Source organism: Perca fluviatilis, chromosome 2 (genome assembly GCF_010015445.1).
Source record: "Perca fluviatilis chromosome 2, GENO_Pfluv_1.0, whole genome shotgun sequence".
Lineage (NCBI taxonomy): Eukaryota > Metazoa > Chordata > Actinopteri > Perciformes > Percidae > Perca > Perca fluviatilis.
Genome location: NC_053113.1, coordinates 17,531,430 through 17,548,869, shown reverse-complemented (window position 1 = coordinate 17,548,869; position 17,440 = coordinate 17,531,430). Strand labels below are relative to the sequence as shown.

The 17,440-nt window shown below is 42.1% G+C and overlaps 1 protein-coding gene across 1 annotated transcript in view; it reads left to right on the top strand.

Moving 5' to 3' along the window:
* LOC120544259 (endothelin-converting enzyme-like 1) overlaps positions 1 to 17,440 on the top strand; it is a 129,251-nt gene that overhangs the window by 85,180 nt on the left and 26,631 nt on the right. The window contains exons 5-10 of the mRNA XM_039777899.1: positions 5,056 to 5,228; positions 12,095 to 13,331; positions 13,901 to 13,969; positions 14,494 to 14,604; positions 14,788 to 14,880; positions 15,362 to 15,486. Coding sequence (XP_039633833.1) covers positions 12,474 to 13,331; positions 13,901 to 13,969; positions 14,494 to 14,604; positions 14,788 to 14,880; positions 15,362 to 15,486 — 1,256 coding nt within the window. The 5' untranslated portion in view covers positions 5,056 to 5,228; positions 12,095 to 12,473. The remainder of the gene's footprint in view (positions 1 to 5,055; positions 5,229 to 12,094; positions 13,332 to 13,900; positions 13,970 to 14,493; positions 14,605 to 14,787; positions 14,881 to 15,361; positions 15,487 to 17,440) is intronic.

The following is a 17,440-nucleotide window of genomic DNA, read 5'->3' as shown; positions in this document are numbered from 1 at the left end:
TGGACAAAAAGGTGGAGCGTGGTGGAGATGAGGTGGGCTGAATAAAGCCTACACTCTATTCTCGCCTCCTGTGACGCCAGTCACCTGTCACTTAAGGTGGCAAGCCCCTTAATTAGCTACATACCAAGTTAGCCTACTACTAAATAGAGACTCACAAACAGAATTTCATAAAGGTTGATAAAACTGCATATTAAACTGAACTTGTGTAGCTGTGGTGTGCCTACCAGAGCATGTGAGCGGTGCCCTCACTCACATGCTCTGGTGCCTACGTTGATGATTGATAATCCTGCGAGCAAGAGACCTTTTTCAAAGCAGACATTTTGACCTGCCATAGGCAAGGCAAGGCAAGGCAGCTTTATTTGTATAGCACATTTCAGCAACAGGGCAATTCAAAGTGCTTTACATAAAACATTAAAGAGCAGTTAAAAACAATTTAAAAACATTAATAAACAAATTAAAAACATTAAAAGACAAGAATAAAATTGATAGTGCAGTATAAGAATAAAAGTTACAGTGCAGTATAAGAAATTAAAGTTAGTAGATTATTTAAAGAAAAGCAACATCAAAAAGATAGGTCTTTAGCTTAGATTTAAAAGAACTGAGAGTTGGAGCGGACCTACAGTTTTCTGGGAGTTTGTTCCAAATATGTGGAGCATAAAAACTGAACGCTGCTTCCCCCTGTTTGGTTCTGACTCTGGGGACAACAAGTAGACCTGTCCCAGACGACCTGAGAGGTCTGGGTGGGTCATAGTGTAGTAGCAGATCAGAAATGTATTTTGGCCCGTTTAGTGATTTATAAACCAGTAAAAGTATTTTGAAATCAATTCTTTGAGGCACTGGAAGCCAGTGTAGAGACTTTAGTACTGGAGTGATGTGATCCACTTTCTTGGTTTTAGTGAGGACTCGAGCAGCAGCGTTCTGAATCAGCTGCAGCTCTCTGATTGATTTTTTGGGGAGACCTGTAAAGACAAGAGGCATAGCATATAACACAAACTTATTAAGCACAAAATAGAGTCCTGCTTGCTCAAATTCAGTTATTCTTTGCATGATAAAAAAATATCTAACTGGTAAACCAATGGTCTTCTCGTCCCGTCCCATCCCGTCCCGTCCCCCCAAACCCCTGGGACAACTGACCCAGTGTTCTCTCCGTCGGCGGCCCTGCGGTTCCAACACACTTACATCTTGTCAACATTATACTCACAGGAAGCATGAGGGTTTATGGGAAATATGGTTGTAAATTATATCAACATCAGTGCCAGTATCACTGGCATGAGGCAGTGTAATTAGGGTAATTATACTAATTATATAAAAGTAGTATTACAATGATGTATTGACATTAAAATATGCCACATATTAAAGCTTTTACCCTAAACCAAGAGCTCAACCAAAACTTGTCTCTCAGAAGAACAGAAGTACAAGAACACACACAAACACACACACAGACACACATCTATGTAAGCCCTCCGGGGGGTAGAATGTGACAGCTGAAGTAGGGTGTCGGTGGGAGGGCAAGGAATATAAATGGTGTTCCCAGTTCCCTATTAGTCTGTCTGAGTAGAAGATAGAGGGGGTGGATGCATAGGGTGGGGTCAGGCTCAGGTGCTGAGCAGACAGAAGAAAAAGCATCCCCTCTACCTCCTCCCTTCTCCTCTTATCTAAGTTGTTGCACCTTTCAGGCAAGCCACCTCTATCCATCTTAAGTTTGGCTAAACAGGAAAGCTACCTAAAGGCTACCTCTGTAATTCTATTACACCCACCCCCGAGGAAGGTGGAGCATATATATCACTGGTCAAACCAGCTAATATGTTCTTGTAAAATCAGCACACTTTCCACTGTATATAATTTAAGTTTTATCTCCGACTTAACTTCCTTTGTGAGATGTCGGCTTCATCAGGGACCTTGATGAATCAAGTGAACCAGGACAAAAAAGATATTTTTAGATGCTCAAAAAAAAGTCTTGTAGTCTGCAGCTCATATAGACTTTTCCATTTTGGTCAAGAGGAAGTGTTTAGCGCAGATGTGTGTGTTTGCTTGCTTTGTTGTTGTTTGTATAATGTGTGTGTGCATGAGAGCCAGAAAGAGATGAGAGAGTGAGTTTCTTTGCCTGTCCCCGTGGCAGCAGGTGTGTAAATAACACCCTAATAAAAATGAAGATGAATCAAATCGCTGAGGGACCGGAACACCACTCATCCATACACCCACCCCTTCTCTTCGTCAAACTCCGACATTGATCCCAGCTCATCTGCTCAGCATTAACGTACCCAGGCTGCATGAGGCTCTCTCCCTCCTCTCCGGTCTGCTGGGACACTCGTTATAATTCTGGGTCTGTAGGCCGCAAGTGTTGTAGCATAATTTTGCCAAGTGTCTTGCTTCTGTGTGGGCTGACAGCTGAACCCAAATCCACTGCTTCACTGAGCCGGATTATAGGCCGGTGTGGCTGGTTTGCCTCGTTTCCCTCACTGTTGTTACCTTTTAGCAAAATGAGCCCAGGAACTGCTGGGGAAACGGGGATATAATGGCTCCAAGCTAAAGGCAAATTAGCTGAGGAAATCACATCCATAAGAGGAAGGAATGAAACAATCAGTATAAAGTCATTTGCGGTCCAGGTAAATGAAAAGGCGGGCACAGCAAGCGATCATCATGTAGTCAATATAAATGTGTATAATCTACTTGGGCGCTGTGATAGCCTTAAAGGTGGTGTGAAACTAATCTGTAACTCAACATTGATTTCATCTATATCCACGACCTTCCACTTCAGGGATTGATCCGTTGCCACCGAAAATTTCACTGTATGTCCTTCTTTTCGGCCAGTGTTCGTTATCGTCCGCTTTCTTTCTTTCTTTGTGTTGGAATTTTAAACTCTGGTGGATTTATGACGACTATGGTTAACTGCTCCTCAGATCTCTGCAGGGTAAATCCAGACAGCTAGCTAGACTATCTGTCCAATCTGAGTTTTCTGTTGCAAGACTAAAACAACTTTTCAACGTACACATGTTCCACCAAAACAAGTTCCTTCCTGAGGCTATTTTGCAGCAGCACCGGGGCTCCGTGCGGCGCTGAGTGCCGCCCATGACAATTGTGATTGGTTTAAATAAATGCCAATAAACCAGAGCACGTTTCTTCTCTCATCTCGGAAATGCTGTGTGGACTCACCAGACCGGAGGAGGGTCTGGCAATGCAAGACTAAAAAATATGTGACATCACAATAGTTTAAAGCTGCATTAATTGAATTAATGAATTAATGTCTGACTACTTTAGGGCACAGCAACAACACTATAAACATTTTACAGCTGATATGGTGAATGTGTTAGCAAACAGTTGCTTATTAACACATCCAGCAAACTCAGAGCAACATTATTATTAATTTGAAGTTCTGGTGATCTGACAAATGTTAAGTCCAATATTCACTCTCTTTAACCTCTGTTGTTGGTCTCCACCAACTCTTGAGGTACATATCTGGTTCTTTAGCTGCTAAATGCTCCACTATGTTCACCAGGTAGCTGCTAACTCTGTCTGCCAGTTGGTGCTAGCCTGGGCAGGTAGTGTACAGGGGGTTTGTCAGAGCATCTTCACTGAAAACAGCTGCCTGAGATTGTGCTGCGAAGCTGAACCCAAACTGAACCACAACGGTAAAGTTACGTACCGTAAAACCAAAACAATGAGCTGAAAGATGTTAAAATGCTTCAAAGCTGAGAGAAACTGCTGAGTTAGGTGATAATTCTTTCATTTTCTATCCATTTTCTTTCCGTTTTTTATATGAAAATATTGATTAGTGCAGCTTTAAATGGACTTGTTTCCATTAACCAAAAATCACCATACTGATGATGGCAATTGCCCTGTCTCCCTTTCACTGCTTTTTTATGGACCTTTCTCAGCCTTGTTATTCAACACCTGTTTCCCACCTTTGCCAGTCACCACAATACTCTTCAAAAATAAGTGACAAGTGTCCCTCATTACCCATAAGCCCCTTAATATGTTGAAAGCCGTTCTGATTTTGCTCCCTGTTCTGTAAACCTGTCTGTTCCCATCTGTCTGTATGTTTAACCTGCAGACTTTATTGTTAAAAAAGTCAACAAAAGGCCAAAAATAATATATTTGTGGTTATACTTTCCAAAATCCACCAACAGTCTTCCCCTCATAAGCGCTTTACTCTCACTGAACAAGCGGGGTAATGAAATGGTCAGTTAGTTACTCAACTGATTTGCATAATAATATTTAGTCGACCTTTTAGTTTGATTAGTTTGGTTTGTGTGACTTCCAGGCAACAATGGAGATTAATGTTTCCATAGCTAATATGCAGTGGTTGAATAATTTATTAAAATAGACTTTGTGATTTGGTAGTATCATAAAATGTTGCAGCCCAATAATATCAATCAGTGGAATAGACTCATTAATTTGGGAATGAGTTGATGTTCTCTCTCTGAGCTGGTGGGATTGTATAAATTCAAATCTGCTTCTTCATTCATTCATTTTGTAAACATTAACAGAAGACTGACAGCTTAAATATAGACATTAGGCTACTGGCTATAATAATAATAATAATAATAATAATACATTTTATTTTAGGGCGCCTTCCTGGACACCCAAGATCACCTTACAGTACAATGCATTAAAAACAGTAATCATACAGGTTAAAACAGTGATATATCCTGCTGTTCCTTCATTCATTAATCATGTCCAGTAAACTTCTGGTTGGTGTGAGGTTGTAGATTATTTTTATGGGATACAGTATGTTATTTTTTTCATGTCCTTTACTGTAAATGTGGATATGTGTGTGAATGTGCAGGAGTTGGCAATTGATGTTTTGATGGTAAGCGTCAAAAGTCCCAATTGAAAAAAACTACAACAGAACATAACTAACAATAATAACCTAAGTGTTAACTGGTGTGACTGTGTGTGTGTGTGTGTGTGTGTGTGTGTGTGTGTGTGTGTGTGTGTGTGTGTGTGTGTGCGTGGGTGGGTCTGTGCCTCACCTTATTAATTAAGGATCCCTTTCCCCCTTTTTTTTTTTTTTTTTTTTTTTTTTTTCTCTCTCTCCCTCTCCATACATCGGAGGCTGTGAGCTGCAGCAGCGGCAGAGAGCGGAGCGGGACCCGGTGTGTGCCGATCTCCGGAGGGGGACAGGATAATCCAGTCGGACCTTCAGTGGAGTGAATGTCCGTTATCTACACACTCAAAGCGAGGGCACTTTTACGATCCCGCCGGGGATTTTGATTTACTCGCCACAGGTATGGTCTTTTGTACAAGTTTCCATCGCTCTCGGGCTATCCACACCTCTGGAGCGGGTCTTCCACCAGCCAGTGTAGGCTATACTATCAGGGTATGGCACGGCAGGCAAAGGGCTCTTGTAGGCTAAATCCACGTCTGGTCATGTTGGTTATGGAGAGCGAGAATAAAGGAAAAACTGCTACAGATCAACTTGAAAGTCACGTTTTTGCAGCCGACAGGTTGAGGAGAGATCCTTATTTTTACGCACATGGTGTGTTTCTTCTTTTCTTCTTCATGGTGTTTTCTTTCTTTGATGGTCAGTAATAAGAGTCAGTTATAAGATGCGCCTGTGGGCAAGTTGTCAAAGCACTAAAAAGAGAAAAATAATTAAATTTGGTCTGTCTGTCGGTCTGGAAATGACTTTAGTTGACTCTTGACCGACTGTAGCCAATTTTTATAGAAGGACTAACTGCGGATTTACGTGCGTTTACCGTTTGCATGTTGTTTGTTGATGATTCGCCAAAAAAAATGTATCTAACGCCATTGGAATTCATCATCAACAAAAACTGTATAATGGACTGAAATATCCCCTAAAAGTAGGACTGACGGTTTTGTGCTCACAATTCGGGGTTTCTTTTCTTTTTTGCACACCAGCAGCAGCAGTCTGGTCTGCGTCTTTACGCACCACGAGTTTTGCATCGCCCCAAAAGTTGGAAATCATAACAGTCGCTCTCTATGTGACACCGCAGCGCTACCTTACCTGCACATACAGTAGCAGTTTTAAATGCTCCACCTCTAGTGACACGTTTTTTTTCTCCTTACAGAACGCCGTTCCAAATCAGTGCAATTGAATACTTCTTCACTTTTTGGTAAACTGATACCCTAACTAACCCTAACCCTACACCTCATACACCTCTATACAGCCATGTTTCATTCGATAGTATCCCTCCTCAGAAATACACCCAGCGGGATAAGAACTTCTGATATGAGTAGATACAGTATACTAATAGCTCAATATCGCAGGAGGGCTAAAGGTTTGCTAAATATTCGCCTATATATATAGACGTTAAGTTTAAAAAATCCCAATATTTAAATCGTAGTTTGGCATACTGCTCTATAAAAAAAGGATTTTGAGTCATTAAGGTTAATAGAATTGCAGTATGTCAGTGCCTTATACCTGCTTGTGTGTGTGTGTGTGTGTGTGTGTGTGTGTGTGTGTGTGTGTGTGTGTGTGTGTGTGTGTGTGTGTCTGTCTGTCTGTCTGTCTGTCTGTCTGTAGAGAGAAGGGAGTGAAGGAGAGAGTTCTTCAAGGGTACTTCAGTCTAATTGTTCTTTAGAATTACTTAAACTTCTGTTTTAATAATAAAATAGACATAAAGAGCCAATTGTGCTTCTTAAATTAGGTTGTTTAAATATTGCTGATGGGGACATTTCATACACAACACTTAAAACGTTTTAATGGCACCACAAAGGGGGTTCTGCACTGGCACAAGAAATATCTAGGACCCTTGAGCTGTGTGTCCAAATCTGTAGCCCATACAAATACACAGTAGCACTCTACTGCAGCCTCTGGCGACCGAAGATAAGGCTCGAGGGAGCTGACTCCCACGCTGAACCCTTTAAATGCCGTACAGCTTTTGGGGCAGGCTCTGTGACCACTTTGATTAGGGGATAATAAACCCATTTATAGAAGACTTTCAGGTGACGTAACTCGCCTGAGAGAAGATAAAAGTAGCAGAGTTTCCCGCTTAGCCTTTATTTCTGGCTACCACCAAATATCATCACAAACTGCAGTGGAGAAAAGGGAGTTTGCTCTCTGTGAATGTATGTTAATGTTTAATTTGTAAGTTAGGCTGATAAGTGACAGTAACATTCAGTATAATAAGTATAATATACAAATGTTGTGATAAGTTTTGAGGAAGATCAGTTGCTAAAGGTGTGCCTCCTGTGAAGTTAAACTGCAGGAGATGCATGGTGAGGGTTGAGCAGCTGGTTACATATTTGGTTACAGAAAAGAAGGTGGGACATGTTTTTGTTACTATTGATTCAACGAGTAAATTATATGGAGAGAGTTTATATTAACAGCTACCTTTTATGGCCTTCATAATGCGCCCTCCAGCAATTGTTGGCAACTTTGTAACTCTGTTGCTAGACGATATTGACCAAAGGTGACTTTACATCTCCCTAGCAACAAATCTGACTGCTTTCTCAGACCATGGGGAAGAATTTTAATGTGTTGCAGAGTTGAGTCCCAAAGCACTAAAGCCTGTAAAGCATTGAAAGTCTGTGGCGATAATTGAGTACAGCTCATGTTGATAGCTTTCATTTGCAATAAGCCGGAACTTTCAAGGAGTTTTTTGGAAACAAATCTAACCATTAAAATATTCACTTTCACTTGTAACTTTACTGAATAAATCAACTCACACCACTGCTACCTTGCAGTTAGATTGAGCCATTGCGCACAGCTGATTTTCCATTGGACCCCCTACATTTTTGCAGGGAGAACTGTGAAAAATCTGCACAATCTCCTTAACAGCGATGTGAACTTTCCCCATCAGAGGCCACCGCTTATTGATTACCCATTGATCTTCTCTGAGGATTTATTATTAGTGGTTAAAGAAGCGAGAGAAAGGTCCACCCAGCCTTCAAAGTGTGCAGTTCGCTTCACGTGCCTCCTTCAAAAATTGCCCCCACAGCGCTATGGCTGTCCCAGTGTTCCTCTATGTCCCCTATAAATGTATGCTTTTCAGATGTTTTAAGGCCTAGATATAACATCTGAATTTATATTTTTCATGTTTTAATTCATGTTCAAACTTCTATACCATACAGGGGGCGGAGTGTCCCAGGACAAAAAAATTGAAAAATGGAAAATAATTTCAGTTGTAATTAACAGTGTATTAAAGGGACTGTACATGTAATTTACTCAAAAAAGTGGATGAAAAGTAGTGTTAAGTTACTCTTTGGAGATCTTGTGGTTCATTTGGATTTAATAGAACTTTCTGTCAATTTGGTGCCATCTGCAGGACCCAAGAAGGTCCTCGAACCACACGTTGAGATCCTATGCTATAAGTGAATAAGACATTGTCTGTTGCTGGAAAGATGTATGGGAAATCCTTGACAACTGACAAGGCGCTATGTACCACCAGGGTGTCTTTCTGATGCATTTTATGCGTGTGTGTGTGTGTGTGTGTGTGGGTGTGTGTGGGTGTGTGCGCGTGCAGCAGTATTAGTATAACTCGAAGATATTAGGCCCTGTCATGTTCGGTAAATAGCTATTCATCACACATGCCTCTCCCTGTGATGTACCCACAAGATCCAATCCATTAGCCGTAAGCTGGGTGTCCACTCAGAGTGTGTGTGCATGCGTGCATCATAATTTATTATAATGCTTAAGGAGTTGTGACATTATGTGAAAGTGCACCTGCATTCAAAAGAGAGACGGAGACAGGTTACAAAGATAAAATACATACATTTTGAGCAGCAATTCAATAACATTTACTATATCTAGTAATATATAGCAATATATATACAGTGTGTATATATATATATATATATATATATATATATATATATATATATATATATATATATATACATATATACATTATAAGAAATCATAAGAGTATGTGCTCATAGTGACCGAATGCAATGCCATATAGAGCATGTTTCTAATTGTATGTGTGTAACAAGGCAGAGGACTGATGGATGATACATTGAATTGATAATGACACCGCACAGAGACACACTACCCCCCCCCCCCCCCCCCCCCCCGACCACAATGGAATGCCCAGTCCCCTCTGCACTTGTTATCACTTCTGAAAATGTAAAATAGATCACTAGCAAAGGACATTTGTCAGAGACACATCCACCAAACCACAGGCATTTGCAATAGAAAAAGCAAAAAGCTTTTACAAACTGTGCAGGCTGATTCAGTATTTTGTAATATAAATTGCAGATAGACGGCAGCAAAATTGATATTCAATTATATGATAATGTTGATCATTACTTTAATTATTATCTTTCATGCATGAACAACAACCGTTAGTTAATAAGTAAATTAAAATATAATTAACATTGCTGTTGCTAATTTTCTGTGCAGCACACATACCTAAAGAAGGCTAGATCATTTTTATACATCCAACACTGTATTATACCAGGGTAGGAAGTAACGATCCAAAAGGATGGGAAAATGAATACCACAATAGATACACTACTCATTTGTCACATGTGATGCAAGATTGTCAAAAACAAACATTCAAAATGAATATAAAGAACATTTTTCATTGTCCTCCAACTATCTATTCAATTCCATCTCTCCATGTATCCTAACTATCCTCCCTTCTATACTGTCCTGTCTCCTCTTCTCACATGAAAGAACCAAACACATGCTTTCTGTACTCATTTGCCAGCTGGCAAATGTTTCCTTGCTGAGAGAGTGGTGTTACTGCAAGCAATTATGTTGTCCAGCATGCAAGTTGGACGCATTTAACACACATCCACAACCCTTACCTGCACACTAAAAGACCATGCCAATGTGTGTGGCAGTTTTGGCTCTTTAACAACACATCGTGTATACTTTACATTCTTGTTGACCATTTTATGAATTCTACATATTTTTTAGGTTTGTGGATGCTTTTTTCTACCGGTTTAGGCAGCCACTGGTTCAGTTCTGTAAATCAATTAGCAGGCTCTTAAGAAATTAAATATTTTTTGTATATCTGCTCTGTAAATCACGTTTCCTGTGTTCAGGAGAACTTCGGAAGAAATCAGAAACCAAAAGGGAGAAATTTACATTTGATGTTTTTTGGTTACACGATGGCACCCACTTGTTTTGCATTAAGTTGTGTGAATAATGTTAGTTTTCCATCTACATAGATGTGAACTTGTTTCCATACAGCCAATCAAGTTGTTTTATTTTAAATCATATTTGCATAAAGCAATGATATGTTCGTTTTGTTTAGCTATCCAACACTAAGCTACATTGTCATCCTTTTGTCCAAAGAGGCTGGCACTGGCTGTCCAGTCTCTACTCAAACTCCCAGCGCATTTAACTTGACTCATAGCTTCACCTGCTGTTGTTACTCAGCACAATCTCGGCTGAACCACTTGTGGCAAAAGTTGCATGATTTTGACCCGCCCTACTATGCCTCTGATTAGCTTGTACTCGTTGCCTTCGTTGGCTGGGTTGGCTATTTATAGGCATGACAAGTAAGACCGGTTAACGTTAGGGTTAGAATAGGGTAAGCTAATCAGAGGCAGAGTTTGGGAGGTTCTTGCCTTTGCCTTAGAAGGAAGGTCCAATGAAGTCATTCTGCTAAATAATTAGCCATGTGCTTCTGTTTGGGAGAGTGCCGTCAGAGAAACAGCCCTTCGAAACAATGCCCGGTCTGTTGGACAAATGGCCTTTCGGTATGTTTTCAGACTATTGGGGCTTTGGAATCCTGAGCCGTCGGAAGAATGGCATGGCACCGCCAGTACATACCCCGTTGATTGTTTGCGGATATGATTTGCGGATTGTTCATGGTATGATTAAGTTTGTGCAGTGCAGACGCTCGCAGACCAGATGATGGAATTTTTGTCACACAGACCCTGGCAGCTACATAGAAGGTTTAATTCAGGCTTTCCTTTCTACTTTGCTATGTGAGGGCCTCACTACTCCCTGCATTGCCACTGAACGTAAATCGTACACTTCAGAATTATTCAATATGAACATTTTTCCTAGGGCTGTTGCTAGTTGGCTTCCCACCAATAAACACAGTCAAGTGTTATTGCCACCAGGAACACCAAATCTCTGCAGTGATAGTCAATTTTATCACACCACCCAAGCACTCTTTTCCCTGTATTCTTTCTGTCATCCTTCCCTTTTCCCCCTAAAATGAAATGAAGCACTCACCACCCATTTGCCATTACCTCATTATTTGTATTACCAACTCTCACAGGGTGAGATACCCACTACCTAGCGCTCTGTTTACCTGTAGCCTAAACAGTAAACCTTTTATTTATTTATTTTTTCTCTTTGCTTCTTTCTTTCTTCTTTTTTTTCTTCTTATCTACATACAGCACGCCCATAAGGCGAGGGAGGCTTGTTAAAGACATCAGTGCTGAAGTTTGCTATTCTCAGAGGAGATAACAGGGATCAATTTTCACAGATCGCCTTCACAGCTTTCAGCAAGTTCACTGCATCTAGCCACTGAAGCACAAATACACACGCACGCCACAAACACACACACACACACACACACACACACACACACACACACATGCTGGTTGTTTTTGCCGCATGACATGAATGCATACACATGCTATGAATCCAGTGTATTGGAGGTCTTTGTGTTCAAGTGTATTTATCCTCAGTATAAATGAAAACACTTTGAGATGTATGTGCATATGATTAATATTATGGCAGCTGCTTGTAATGTGATAGCTTGTTGCTTTAAAACCTCCTACATCAGCTGATGCCCTCTGTGGTGTGTGTGTGTGTGTGTGTGTGTGTGTGTGTGTGTGTGTGTGTGTGTGTGTGTGTGTGTGTTTCTTCAGTTTGGTTAGGCAGAGGACATAAATTCTCCCTGTCCTGTAATAATATAAAGTTTTACATCAATTTGGACTGAGCTAAGTTATGGTGATTGCCACACCTCTCCATGCCCAGCTGATGATGCTCAACTCTCTGCTCCTGTCTCCATTGATCCTTCCAAAGCTGTGAGTCACCCGGAGACATTGTCTCCCTGTTGGATGACTATCACCAATCAATCCAACAGCTTTAGCCGACAAACAACAGGAAAAGACAAAGTGGGGAAATTTGCCCAAAAAGATGCTATTTTGTCATTTTCTGCTGTGGTAATCATGGATTAAATTTCCTATCTCTCTCTCTCTCTCTCTCTCCTTACAGCCCTCCCCTATTTCATTTCTATTTTTATCAACAGGTCACCTGTATCTGGCTGGAGAGAGGGATGAGAAGAGAACAAATGGAAAGAGAGCAGAGAGAAAGAAGATGAGAGAGAGAGCAGGACCCATGAGATTCCTCATGCACAATGGGAGCCCCTCGCTCTGCCAGCTTTTGATTTGAAAAGAATAAAGGGGACTTTGCCTAAAGAGGGCTAACAGGATTTTGAAATCACTTTGCAGTGTTTTGCCCTGTGGTGGGAGTTCTCCCTTTTGTCTCAGTAGGAGTAGTCATGGCTGTACACTAAACATAAAAAAGAACTCCTCTTTCATCCCTTTCTCGCTACGCCCTGCTCCTACTTCTAACCTGGTGACAGTCCATTGCCATGGAGAAGACATACTCACTAACAGCCCACTATGATGAGTTCCAGGAAGTGAAATACGGTGGTCGTTATAGCAGTGACATCCTCAGCAATGGCATGACCCTTCACCTGGGGGGCAGCCTGGACCGTCATATGGGGCGTGGCCGGGGAGGGACCATGTCAAACGGACGAAACAAAGATCTGAGCAGCACCAGCAGCAGCGGAGGGCTTCCTCGATGGAGCCGAAGGGAGATCTGCCTCCTCTCTGCACTGGTCTTTGCAGCAGGCATGTGCGTTATCTTGGGCAGCATGCTGGCACTCAAGTATATTTCCCTGGACGCCCAGCAGGATCCACAGTGCCGACAGGACTGTCAACGCAAACGCTCTCTGCTCCGGGCGGCACGCTTCGTTCAGTCCAATATTGACCCAACCATCCAACCCTGCCAGGACTTTTACTCCTTCGCCTGTGGCGGCTGGTTGAGGCGCCACGGCATCCCTGAGGACAAGCTCAGCTACGGCATCATCACCGCCATAGGAGAGCACAATGAGGAGAAGCTACAGCGCCTCCTACTGGAGCCAATACGAAGGCGCGGCCCAGACTCAGCAGAGCGCAAGGTCAAGGAGTTCTATCGATCTTGCGTCAACATCCAGGAGATCGACAAGCTGGGCTCTGACCCCATGACGGAGGTGATAGACAGCTGTGGGGGGTGGGACCTGGTGGGGGCTCCTCCCGGTGCTGCTGGGTGGGAGAGAGAGGGCGCCCCGCAGAGGCCGGACTTCAATGAGCTCCTGTACAGGACCCAGGGTGTGTACAGCACCGCCGTCTTCTTCTCCCTCACCGTCAATGTGGACGACAAAAACTCCTCCAGAAATGCAATCAGGGTGAGAAAAAGGATGTTGGGGTGTAACATCTGGTCTGATTCAGAGTTTGAGAATAACTTATAATAACCTAAACATGTCATATAACTCATATCAGGGGAAACTGGCGCTGGCCTTTAAAAAACATGTATCTCCTTAATGGCAACTTTACATGAGCTAGGACAAACACCCCCTTTCTCAGCTTTGTGAGAATACATTTTCAGATAATCAAATAGGCTTCAAAGTGGATTGTTTGGCTTAAGAAGTAGGAGTAGCCCAAAAAAAGAAATACTTTATCCTTCAGTTTATCTTAAAAATTCAAAATCGAGTAATATAAGTTGCCCATTATCTGAGATTTAATAAAAGATAGATAGCAGTCCGACATAAACCATGACTCTACATGTGGGCATTATTTATTAAATGTTATAAATAATTCATGCTTAGCATACAGTGTGTTGTAAATGTATTAAAATCCTTTGAATGTGCATCTGTTGAGGGCTTAGCCAACACACATACACACACGTGACTACATACCAGAATTAATGGGATTTCTGCGTGAGCTGCTGACTGTGTGTGTGCGTCTGTTTGTGCAGGTTGATCAGGAGGGGCTCACACTGCCTGAGAGGACCCTCTACCTGGGACAGGATGAGGACAGTGTGAAGGTAAACATGCTTCTTCATCTCCTATGCCATCCCATCATCTCCCTCTCTCTGTTGTCACCCCATCCTTCAATCTCCCCTGTTCTTCCTCCCTCCCTTCCCTCCTTTTCTTTCCCCTTTTAGTTGAACGTTTTTGGCTATCTAACACTTCCCACCCCCACTTCCTGTTCACCTCCATCCCCACTCTACCTTTTCTCTTCCTCCAACCTTGTCTCCCTCCTTCCTTCATTTTTGCCTTCCTTTACCTCATACTTGTCCATTTGGCCCCTTCTCTTCCTCCCCTCCCCTACTACTGCTCTCATTTCCCCCTTTCTTTCCTTAATCCTTCTTTTCCCTCACTCCTCGCCTCCATCTGTCCGACTGACTGGTCTCTCTCTCCTCTTCATCAATCCACCTGTTTTCCTCTGTCACCCGCTGTGCTTTTGTTATCCTGTCCACTTTGCCACATGTCACCCCTGTCACCGGCCTTTACTGATGATGTAGCAGATCCTCCTGTCTATTAGCGCTGATGTTATTGTGCCTCTCAGATCCTGGCGGCATATAAGGCCCTGATGGAGCGCTTGCTGAGCATGCTGGGAGCTCACAACGCCACGCAGAAGTCCAAGGAGATTATACAGCTTGAGACGCGTCTGGCCAATGTGAGCTGATTGAACGTGTGTGCGTGTGTGCGTGTGTGTTTGTGTCTGTGTTTCTGTCTGTCTGCCTGTCTGTCTGTCTGTCTGTCTGTCTGTCTGTGTGTGTGTGTGTGTGTGTGTGTGTCTGTGTGTGTGTGTGTGTCTGTGTCTGTGTGCAGTGTTGAGTAAAATCTCCTCTCTCTCCAGATCACTGTGTCAGAATATGATGACCAAAGAAAGGACATCAGCACCATGTATAACCGCATCACCCTCAGGCAGCTACAGCGCATCGCTCCCAGTGTGAGTGTGACACACACACACACACACACACACACACACACACACACACAGCACATGTACATACCCATCAATTACAAGTATGTGTGTGTGCCTTGCATTTTGGGTTGAAGCAGACATGATGGATTATGATTTGAACTCCAACTGAGCATTTTAAGTAGTGTGGCTTTTGTGTGTGTGTGTGTGTGTGTGTGTGTGTGTGTGTGTGTGTGTGTGTGTGTGTGTGTGTGTGTGTGTGTGTGTGTGCGTGTGTGTGTGCGTATGTATGTTTGCGTGTGTGTGTGTGTGCATGTGTGTGTGTGTCTGTGTGTGTGTGTGTGTGTGTGCATGCACTGACACTTAAAGATTAGAGAAAAGTCCAAAAAGATGAGACCACATTTTTTCACATATATTTGTTTAATAACTGTTCCATATTACATAAAATAGGGGGGGAAATGTATTCTCTACCTAAACTAAAATGACATTATTCCTCTTCTCACCATAGCTTCACTGGAAACGCTTGCTGGACAGAATTTTCCATGACAACTTCTCAGAAGACGAAGAAATTGTGGTGCTCGCCACTGATTACATACAGAAAGTCTCTGACATCATCAAGACCACTTCGAAGAGGTAAAGAAAGAGAGGACGGGTGGCTCGGTGGGGGTTGGATGTGGAGCGGGGAGAGAAAGATGAGGGTGCCGAGGTGAATGGAAAATCGATGAAATTAGATGCAGGAATTTTTGAGTTGGTACTTTTGAGTGTGAGTAAGCGCTTTTGTTTGAGGTTGTTTTGGGTGTGTATGATTGTGTATGTGTATTTCCTTTGGTTTAGGGCTGTCACTATAGTTTGGGCTACAACGCAGTGTCATAAGGCGTATAGATTGTTTTTTGAGTTCTGCTGTGCATGTAATTGTGTGTGTGTGTGTGTGTGTGTGTGTGTGTGTGTGTGTGTGTGTCTGTGTGTTTGAGGTGAGTCTCTGTTGGGTTAACTTCCAGTTCTACTGCAGCTGATTATTATTGATCTACACCCACACCTTTCACCATCTTGCAGACTCAGACAGACGCACATGGACGGACACACACACACACACACACACTTTCTTTCCTGTGCCTCTTCTTGACAGACTCCAGGGGAGGCCTTAGAGGGCTGCTGCACGTCAGGATGTGTGTCACAGCAACTGACAGCTAGCCAATAGTCACTGTGCTCTACACAAATACACAACAGCACAGAGCCCTCATGCATAGCTGACTGGCTGGATGACTGGCAAGTGGATTACTTGCTTGTCATTTATGTCTGAGACTGGAAACATGTCTGTCTGTCTGTATAGCAGCATGACCTATTCAGACATTTTGGTAATTTCATGACTCACCAGTTCATGACGTCACAGTACCTTGAGTGTTGGTAATTTTCAAACTCTGATTGATTTAGTGTAGTGACTGGTGTAGTGTTGATGAATCATACATATGGGATATGGAATAAACTAAATAATCAAAATGCAATATCATAAATATCTTTATCAAAACTGGGTGACATTGCCAAACTGATTTTTAATACAATGATTGGTTCTTTGTGTGTCTGTGAAATCAGATGATTGGTTGCTTTTATTTTACCAAGACAACTCTCTCATTGAGGAATCTGTGAATGCATTAACCATGCTGAGCACAGAATCAGAGAAGGATCCAGACATATCCAGCACCTAACTTTTCACTAAGGGATCCTAGAGTAGGATTAGAGCAAAGATGTGCTTGGGTGGGAGTTTACTTGCAATCCTTTCTGCAACAAAGAACTGGTGTGTCTTCATCACTTACATATTGTAAAATGGGATGGCTTTAATGTCCACTGTGGCAACATGCAGAATGGGCATTTTATTTTTACAAATGCTTTTACTCAATTAACGACCTGCTTTTAGTTCTTTTTTTATTCCTCCATTCATAATTTTACAGGATACAAATACATATTTTTCTTCACCTTAAAATATTTTAGTGTGTTAAACTGCTTACTTTTATCAGCCACAACAAAATGTAAATAACAAAATATAAATCACTCATTTTTGTAGTGATTTAGCTCAGCTCCCATCAGTGTAAACCTCTCTCTATCTGTTTTTCACTCCATTTTTGGTGGTGGTGGTGGAGAAGGAGGGCGGTTACTTTTTCTCATCTCTTTTATCTGGTCTTCTGTAGCTCTCCCTCCTTTGTGAAATGTACTTTTTAAACACTCCAACACGCATAAAATTGAGTCTGTATCATTAAAGGATTCATAATCCCCTTTGTAAAAGTACATCTACCATCGGCACTGTCACATCCATTAGCTCAGGTTCACTTCTCCTCAGGTTTCAGAAGCCAGGTTGATTATCTGTCACTTCCCTTGTTGTTTACCAATCTTCTCTTTGAGTTGTCTGTCCATCCATCCCCCCTGATGGTTTTAGTAATAGATTCTACACTATGTTTCAATCATTCTCTCCTGCTGTTTTTTGTTCCCTCCACCTGTGTCTATCTAACATCCTGTCTTCTCTCCCTTTTATCACGCTTTCACTCAGTCAGCTATAACATTCGGCTGATATGTGCTTCAGTGTGGAGCTGCACTC